Genomic DNA, 9,908 nt, shown 5'->3' with positions numbered 1-9,908 from the left:
GTGCTGCCTCCAGGATAATGTATATAAAAACGGGGAAAAACCTGTGCTACATCGATTGAAGTGGGAGAGGAGAGTGAGAAAGTGTAAGAGACGGGCCTGCAGATGCGAAGGTCAGTGAAGGAGGAGGTGCTCCAGACTTTGGAGCAGAGATTCCCCTGATGCCTGTGCTAAACAATTGTTAAATAACTATTTAAGTGGCTGTTAAATGACCATGGTGAGGCAGGTTCTCCCTCTCAGCCCTCGCTGGCCCATGGTGGAGCAGATATTCACCTACAATCCTTGGAGAACCCCACATGGAGCAAGTGGGTGCCTGAGGGAGGATGTGACACTGTGGGAAGCCTGTGAAGGAGCAGGTTCTGGCAGGACCTCTGAGCCCACGGAAAAAGGAGTCCACACTGGAGCAGGTTTGCTGGCAGGGAGCCACTCTGGAGGGGTGTGTTTCTGCAGGACTGCACCCCAATGGAAAGGACCCATGCTGAAGCAGTTTGTGATGAACTGGGAAGGATGCAGGCTGGAGAAGTTCATGGAGGACTGTTTTCTGTGGGAAAGACCCCACACTGGAGAAAGTGAAGCTTCTGGGGCTGGAGGAAGTACTGAAAATCAGGAGTAAAATTAAACCCAAGAAGAAGGGATGGATGGGGGAAAGGTCTTATGATTTGTCATCCTACTCTGATTTGATTTGTAATAAATTTGGCTGATTTCCTCAAGTTGAGTCTGGTTTGCCATGATGACAATTGGTGAGTGATCTCTCCCTGCCCTTCTCTGAATCCACTTGCCTTTCATTAAGTTTTCCCTTCCCTGTCCAGCTGAAAGGGGTGTGGTGTGTATGATAAAGTGGCTTTGGTGGGCACCTGCTATCCAGCCAAAATCAAACCTCCACGCCTTCTCAGTGTTGCTTGGTTGTGTTTTGTTGAGGGTTTGGGGTTTTTTTGGTTGTGGCATTATCGGATGGGGTTTTGTGTGCTTTTTTTGTTTTGTGTTGCTTTGTGTGTGTGTGTTTGTGGATTTATTTTTTTTTTGTAGGGGGGAGGGATTTACCTAAGGGGAAAACATCTTTTTCCATTGTCTAGTCATAGGACAGGTGCTTCTGTCTTCTCATCATCTTTGTGTCCTTCCTCTGACTCACATTAACAGGTTTATATCTTTCTAGTGCTGGGGGCTCTAGAGCTGTACACAGCACTGCAGGTGGGGTCTCACAAGAGCAGAGGGGCAGAATCCTCATCTTCAACCTGTTGGCCACACTTCTTTTGAAGCTTTTGCATCTCTTTAATTGAAAGGTTATTGAGGGCAGATTCCTAATCCTAAAACAGTTGCTTACTTAAGTAATTTTCATTCAGAGAAAAGTTGTAAGGCCAGAAATTACTCTCTTTATTGTGTATTTTCATGATGTATGAGGGTGGAAGGGGAAGACAGGTTGTGGCTGCTCCGAGCATATAAATTATCACTTCCTGCAGTTCTGAAGAGGTGGTTTCATATCAGACATCTGGGCACATTAGTAGCTGGACCCATACAGTGGCTATTAATCTGCTGCTGCACAATTTTCTGTCAGAAATTTGAAAACTTCGGTGTAATTTTTGCTTTACAATTGGATGACACTGCACTGTGTTTAAAATACCAAGATGTTAACATTTAAAATGAATCAACATATGCCTTTATTTTCAGAATTTGAGGGGTTTTTTTTTGTCTTGGTTTACTCTGAAGTTTTGTGTTTGTGGAAGGCTTCAGATAGCAGGAAAATTCATATCCCACTAACAAATATACAAGTTAAATTAGGGAAACATTGGAGAGACAGTAACTTCAGCCCCTCTATCTCCCAGAAAAGGAAAATGAATACAATTTGAAGAAAAGGCCTTCTAATTAATTTAATAATAATAATAATAATTCTAATACTTTTGTTTGCTGATTGGACTGCTGTATGTCTACATGTAGCTACTATTACCTTTGGTTTGTTTATTGCCGAGGCTGCTAGAACATCCCATGCATAAGTGCTGTGCGTTATCAACCCCATATCTTGAATTGCTGATAACTCTTGGCACCTTGGTGTGTACAGCCTTCCCCAAACACATACCTCTGGGATTTAGCTATCAAATAAACCCAGCAAACTCCCTGCCCTTTTCTCTTCATACTTTCCCCTTCATGCAATGAGGAAGGTGGGGCTTGGATAAACCACTTGCTCCTCAGCAGGTGCCTCCTTAAATTTTGCAGAGGTAGTTTGTGAATCACAGTGGTTGCCTCTAACAGTGAAGTGACAATCTATCTCTGATTTGTATGCAGCTGGGGGCACGATGGGCTCATACTGGAGTGCTTGTGAGGTAAGGGTGTGAAAGCTCTAGGAGCTGGGGTGGGCTTGTGGCTGGGATTCTGGTTGGGAAAAGAGGTCTTGTGAACTTTTATTTCTAATTTCATGTATGTTTTTACCTATTTATGTAAGGATGGTTTATACCTTTGCTGGTATTAGTTACCCTGTGGAGGCACTCTTGGTAGTGAAGTTCACAGTAGGTAATTCGCATGGAGGCTGGGAACCATTCTGAAGTGCCTCACAGGAGCTTTCTGTGAATTTGGGATGAATCTGTGATTTGACTCAAACATTATAAAAGCTGTACCCTTCCACAGTGCATCTGCCAGCTATGACTATAAACATATATGGTGCCCAGGTAGCTGTGCTAGCAGCCACCTGGCAGTGATACACACAGGAAGGTCACCGCCTAAAAACAGTGATTAATAATGATGGTCTTAGTTTTATATTTGTGCATGACTGATGCACAAAAAAAATCTTGATCTGTCTCAGAAGTTGTGGGGGGTCGTTTTGTTGTTTGTTTGTTTGTTTCATGGAACATAAGTGAGAGGGAAAACACTACAACTGTCTGTTGGGTTCCAGGGAATGAACATACTCTGTCTTCTTCTCAGTTCTGAAATTAACCTGCAGTTAGCTATGAACAAGTTATTTGATTATTCTGTGCCCTGCTTCCCTGGTTGTATAAAGGAGAATATAAAGCTTCTCTCCATATACATGGATATGTGTTAACATAAATGTGCACTGATGCTTGCAGATCTCAAATGGGGCATCCCCACAGCTTTAGAAATAACACACGTGAATGTCTAACCAATCTGTTTAAAGAAACACTAAGGATCTACCAATTCATCTTTTTCAATAGAACCTGACAATGGTCTTTGTGTGGAAAGTATTCATAGAAAGCAAGAAAAGTGACTGTCCTCTCTGCTGTTCCCCTTGCCCTTAACCACTGAAACAGCATCAAGAGTAAAAGCACAGGCTTCTTAGAGATACAGGGGTGAGGGGAGACTTTTTCCACCCAGAACCTAAACCCAGATAGATGACATTAAAATATGCCCTTCTCTTTTGGAGTTAGACATAAAAAACAGACCAAGGTCAGTTTATCATAATTCAAGAGTGATAGGAGAATTTGTAACTTCTCACCTGGATCAATTCCTAACTGGAAAAAGAAGAGGAGTGACATAACTCCCTTGAAGAATTTGGTGGAGTAATTTTGCTAGCAGAGAATGGGAGAGGAACTAGATAATACTTTCAGTGAAGCAATAGCTAAAACTCCAGGTACTAAAATCTGCAAGAATTAATAATTGTTTTGATTTTATTTGCCTTTCCTTCTGCACCTGACATTTCAGGTGATGATCCTTCTGCAAATATCCAGCATCTCGTTTGAGTAGGGAAGTTTTGTTGACATCTCTTCCAAGTTGTTTTCTTGCATCTGCTTTTTTCGTGTAGTGCTGATGGTGCACAACAAACAGTGCCACAAAAAATTATTTCTTCTTTCAATGACATATATACACAGCAGAATATTCCCTCAATTTTTTTTCTATTTTTTAAACTCTACATAGAAGTGATTTTAACTTCCAAAGTAATGCAAGCACTTCATCTTCCAATTTTGCTGCGTGACTTTGAAAATTACAGCAGGAATTTGTGGGAGACCATGTTTTATGAAGGATAAACAACATTAATGCATGAAATGAACTTTGTCATTTTTCTACAGAGAGATGAATGTCCCTGCTGTTCATTCTTTGTGAAAATCATAAGAATGAAAAATCTGAGAAAGGCAGATCTGTGTGAGTATTACAGTCTTTCTTTGCACTTTTTAGTAGCTCATCTCTGAAAGCACAGAACATGTGCTTGCTGCTTGCACTGTAACTCTTATCTGTGTTTGAAGTGACACCATGGTTTCAAATATTGATGCATATTTGAATTTGGACTATGCTTTGAATGCAGTTTTATATAACAATTATCTTTTGTTTTATAGCATGTTACTATTATTAGTGGGAATAGCAAACATCTACTGTAATGTACCATAAAATATCTTTGGTGCTGAACCTTGTTAGCATTTGTTTTGATGAACAAATTCAGGTGTTAATTCTCAGTTTCAGCTTTTGAATTTCTTTTTCTTTAAAGAAAAGACCAAAGGAGCATTATACATCTTATTGTCAAACAACATTTTTTTGGTCAAAATTTCACTGAAATGTGTTCAAAATAGACATTTCAGGATAAACAAGTACCATTGAAATATTTCTGAGGACTTGGAATGGGTAAAAGTGGAAGTGAAGAGAGAAAAAATATCTCAGCAGTTACTCAGATAGGAGAAAGAAAGCTCAATATCTCAAATATCTGACTCGGAAAGAAAGAACAAGTCAGGAACAAAATGGAAAGGCAGTGAATATGAACCTTTGTGTATCAAATAAGACCAAGTGAACAAAACAAGTATATTTGCCTCCATAGATATTCCTATTAAATTCTTGCTTTTCTGCCATTATGTTAAGCACAGAGAGACTGCCTTTTCTTGAAAACAACAAATCTTCAGAGAAAAGTGAAAGGATGTTTCAATTCCATTTCTGTTATTTCTATTTCAGCTGAACTGTTTTCTGGTATGTTACCAGCCCAAGGGAATTTCTAAGTTGCCCTGACAGGCAAGAGCATCAAGACAACCACCTGCAGAGCTGATAACCAAATGTGTGCCTCTGACCTTAAAGTCAGGGGTGTTTCTCACTTTCTCAGCATTTTATAGTGGTTGGAAATGATGATCTTCACATTCTTAAGGACAATTGAACTTCCAGAAATCCGTAGCAATTTATCTTAGCTGTTTATCTTTTATTAGTCTTTATCCTGTATCTTCCTTTTGAGCAGATGATTGATTACCTGACTTCAGGTTTGAAGCTATAACACTGGAGATTTGCTTCCAAAGCCAGATGTGGAAAAAGGTCTTTGCTAGAAAGAAGCAGAAGAAGCAGTCCCAGGTGACAGGATCATAGAGGAGCTGCTTCATCCATTCCCCATTCCAGTTGCCTTCCTTTATTGTATGCAAGAAAGCACCACATTTTATTTTTCCTCTGATAATCAGGACCAAGTTGCCAGTGTCACAGCAGAGAGTCCATGGGTTTTTATCTCTGCTGTGCATGTACGCTCTCTCAGAGCAAATGATTTTGTTAGTAGAGCCATGCCCCATGTGTGATACAGAGCACAAGAAATGAGACTATTAAAAAGCATTACATTGAATGAGAAAACCAGTGTGAGAGTGTAATACAACTCTTTATTAACAATTTAAAGTTTTTTAGAGAGACAGAGATGAGGACAGAGGGCTGAAAGATGGCACAGAAATAACTCCAGCTGCAAAGAGCCACTGATGCTCTGTTGTATTGGAAGACTGGATGTCAAGCATGGGCACACTTTGCTTTCCTTCAGCTGTGGCATTGCACACCTCATGGGCCCTCTTTTTCCAGAGGGACTGATATCCCCAGTGTCCATGTGTTACACATGGACATATAACACAGGACTTGCACATGTCATATAACATGGGACTTATTTTTTGTTAAGGGTTAGCAGTGGCTATCGGCTATAGTCATGCTATTGACCCTTTCCCTGTGTATTGGAAAAGAAGGTTGTGTTTGTACATGTGCAATAACAAGAAGTAATAATAAATAATAAGTGAATATTGTAGAAGTGTATAATAAATAATAATAAGTATAATAACAAGAACTAGGCTACTAATATGCATTTAAGTCTGTTAGGAAAAAGGCTTACTCGTGAATCAGAAGGAAGCGCTCCCTAATTACGAAGATTATCAGGTACTTATAATCTAAGTAGTACATATCGTGAAGACATAGCTTTTGCAACTTCTAGGCATGTTTTGAGTTTGGCTAAATTTTCCTAGTGAAAATGAAAAAAAAAAAGTGATGCCAGACCAGTCCAAAGATTCATTTGGATTGGGAGTATGTCCCCAAAACTGGCTTATAATAAATACTTTGGGGTATGACAAACACTGAACCATGCTTTTCCCTGCCCCACTCTCCCAAGAGGTCTGTGGTTCTTGAGGTCTGTGGCTGAAAGGTCTGGCTTCGGAGTCAATGGTAGTGTTGCATTTAATTGCCATACCCCAAATTATTGGTTTCTGGAGGCCATTAAGGGATCTTATTTTGATATTTGTCATCTCACCTTGCTCTGGACAGGAACCCAGATACTCTTTTTCAGTGGCACAGAAAAACACCATTCCCATTTTTAGGATGTTATTCTTTGGGGAGGTCTGCATGGTTATATTGCTAACTAAATAGTTACAGACATTTTTTTTTTTTTCTCTTTGCCTTGCATGGGCAGCAGAAATGCCTGCATAAGAAAACCTGGTCCTTTCCAGGCTGGTATGAAAAGGCCTTTTTTACATATTAGATATGTCAGCTCTTATACCAAGACAACTGCCCCCTTGTATTTACCTCAAGAACTGCAGAATGCTAATCATTATATCACTGCCTCTATCTCTGGCTTTAAAACTGAGACAGCTTTGTGGATGTCACAAATCTTCACAAATACATCCAACATTTCTGTAAAATCTGCCTGGAGGACGTGATTTCTTTGTCCAGCAGAGCTTACTTGTGGCACCAGCAAAATGGGGAGTCACTGACAGCATCAGGAGCAAAGGTCAAAAGCTGAGGTGCCTGGGTGCTCCATCTTCTTGTTTTCCAAAAGCTTGTCTTACCAGACAAGATCACTGGAAGAGGGCATAGTTTTCATGTTCATGTCTCACACTTATTTCATAGAAGCCAACTTTATGGCATTTCTAACATTTAACCACGGCACAGTTACTTTCTGGAGAGATTTGCCTGCCAGCCAGGTGCCACTGCATTTCACCCCATGTGCTGCTTATAACATGAGCTGAATGGGTGTTGTGTAGATTCCCCAGGGCAGATCTTGTTTTCAGCGTGGCTGCCCAGACCTGTCTTGTTGTGCACAGTCCCACTGGAGCACACCTGGCTCTCACTGATTCCAGAGGCTGCCACTGTGGTCACAGCTGGCCATGGGCTGGCACAGCTGGCAAATCTGGTTTTGTGTGGCCCTTTTCTCAGTGGCTGGGTTCACTGATCTTCCAAGAGATAAAGTATCTTCTACACTGCAAATTGACATCTATGGAAGAGAAACCTGTTTGCTTCATGGGCTACAAGTGAAATATAAACTTAATATTTTCTACATGTGTGTATTTAGCAGAAATACTCCATTCAGAAGACAAAAAATGTCTTTAGAATTGGTGACACGTCCTAATTGTGATTTAGAAAAATCCAAGGCTACAAAAAGTTTTTCCTGGAATAGTCTACAGCTACTTTTTTGGTTTTGTTTGTTTGTTTTCTTTAATATGAAAAGATAATCTCAATCAGCATTTTTATTAGATAAAGCTTTAGGCTTCTCTTTAGGCTTCTCTTTAACTATAATATTAAATTATAGTTATGGGCCTTATTACATCTGAACACATTGCTATGTAATTACATAGCAAGCTCACAATGTTATACTGCCTATTGATTTTTAAAGTTGGAAGACAACAGTACCAATGTTTTTCTTTATATCACGTAAACCCTATGTAACACCATCAAAATAACAAGACCCCTCGACCCCTCTCAATGCCACGTTCTCCAAAGGAAACTAGTGTGTGTGGACAGGATTGTTTGAAGATATGCTCACAACATGCTGTGTATATTTTCTTTTACCTCTGCCTGTAGCACTGGCGTGAGAGGGTAGCAGCAGTCCTCGTGCAAAGAGGGCAGTCAGACAACACGGGCTGTGCCAACGGGCAGCTGCCTGGACTGGCCAGCGCTGATGGCACATTCACTTTAGGGTGAAATTGCTTCCCATGGTCACTGATGTTTGCAGTGGTTCAGGGTAAACCTAGGACGTGGTCCTTTTAAAAAGAGTGTTTGTGTCTTTCCAGGGCATTTCATTTAGGTTCCTGATGTCACTGCCTCCTGAGACAGGTTATTTTTGCATTAATGGAGAGAAAGCCTAAAACAGCCCAACACAAATGCTTAGCAATAAGAATCTGCACAAGGACAGAGAAGTGGTTATGTGGATAACTGCCAAGTTGCAACAAATCCTGTAAACAGGGATTTCCTAACTGGTTAAGAAACTGAAACAGGGATAAAAGCAGCCAGTAATCACAAGAAGATCCTCCCTGTGATGTCATATCCTGGAGCAGGGCTTTTTTACTGTAATTTTAAGCTGATTAGATCAAGTTCAAGAACTAATTGCATAACTATGGAGATACCTGTTGAAATGGAAGCCTGGTCTTGACTGATGCTTGTTATAATAAAGTCATAACCACGGTTAATAATAGGAGTAAAAAATGAATAGATAATCTTGGTGAATATTATATGAGTCAGTTTCATAGCTGCATTTCTTAACAACCTCTGTTCCTTTCTATTCAGTCTTCTTTTTTGTTTCATCCACTCATGCAAACCAAGTCTGCTCATGCTCTTCCTCAGTTCATTGTTACCAAACACACACATAAACCTAGTTTCCCTCAGGTTACCTGTTTTGTATTCTCTAATCTAGAAGATTAATTCTGTTTTTTCTCCCCTTTTTCAAGTCCTTGATGGTCATGATGGAGTGTAGTGTATATTGTATTATATACAGTTTCACTGTATTGCATTAATGGTAAATAGTGTGGAGACAAAAAGCCTCCTTTGTGCCTTGACAGCAGCATAAGCTGCCACTAAAAAGGAAAATGCTATTTATAATCAAGGAGATAAAGGAGATCCTTACTTGCTTTGTACATGTCCTTATAGCTGTGGAATTGCATCTCTTCTGCTGCCAGTGGGTTCAATGTAGGTGCATGTACATGCATCTTCTTGCAGCCATGCTGGCTTCTGCATGCTTCTGTGTGCAAGAACAGAAAGCTGTTCTGGTAGTTAAAGGTACTGTGTGTGATGCTCCTCCATGGCTTCTTTTAGATTCTTGGTGTAGTCTTAAAGAAGAGTTTCTCAAAACCATGATTCCTCATTTCCAAAGCCAGTGCTTCAGCAAGGACACCGGGAGCCTTAGGAATTAGGAAGTTGAACTGATTACTGACTGAGAAACTGGTGAAAGTAAAGGATCTCAGGTAAATGATAGGCTCATCTCTGTCTCAAAAAGAAAGATGAGATCAGCTACTGTGCTCTAATACTGTACCTGTGCAGGTGACATTGCAGCTCTTGTCCTTCCTTGAACAGGTATCAATTTTAAGGACTGTTGTGATGGTACTATGTATTCCTGGTAGACTGCATTATCCTCTTGTTTAGTGGAGACTTCTAGTTAACAAGTGATTGAAACAGCTTGCAAAATATTTTATAATGTTTAGAATGTCAAAACCTGTTTTAAAACAGGTTTGAAAAGGGTGGAGGCAATGGAAATTAACACGGGAGAAGTTTGGGTGGAGAAGAGAGTCTGGAATGAGTAGGTGGTGATGGCAGCAATGTAGAACCACACAGCGCTTTGAGAGGACACAGGTCCATGTGGTGATTCAAGATCCTTCATTCTTTCTCTGCCATTTGGCTTGCAGAGTTAAAAGGCAGGGGCAGACTCTGCTCAGGGAGTACCTTTCTAGTTTGCACTCAGAAAAGAGATCATCATGAAGAAGAGCGTTCTTTGATTT

General features: G+C 40.3%; 1 protein-coding gene across 1 annotated transcript in view; it reads left to right on the top strand.

Annotated features, from left to right (window-relative positions):
* Nucleotides 1–40: 40 nt before the first annotated feature.
* The window catches only part of LOC102106236 (cytosolic phospholipase A2 epsilon-like), a 35,110-nt gene continuing 25,242 nt past the window's right edge, over nucleotides 41–9,908 (top strand). Inside the window, exons 1-3 of the mRNA XM_005522494.2 lie at nucleotides 41–737; nucleotides 2,275–2,312; nucleotides 4,008–4,080. Of these exons, the coding sequence (XP_005522551.2) occupies nucleotides 725–737; nucleotides 2,275–2,312; nucleotides 4,008–4,080 (124 nt within the window). The 5' untranslated portion in view covers nucleotides 41–724. The remainder of the gene's footprint in view (nucleotides 738–2,274; nucleotides 2,313–4,007; nucleotides 4,081–9,908) is intronic.

The sequence above is a fragment of the Pseudopodoces humilis genome, chromosome 7, assembly GCF_049639895.1.
Source record: "Pseudopodoces humilis isolate 2021_Gansu_Grassland_sample_001 chromosome 7, ASM4963989v1, whole genome shotgun sequence".
Classification (NCBI taxonomy): domain Eukaryota; kingdom Metazoa; phylum Chordata; class Aves; order Passeriformes; family Paridae; genus Pseudopodoces; species Pseudopodoces humilis.
The sequence above is the reverse complement of the archived record's forward strand: the minus strand, read 5'-3'. Positions and strand labels throughout refer to the sequence as shown.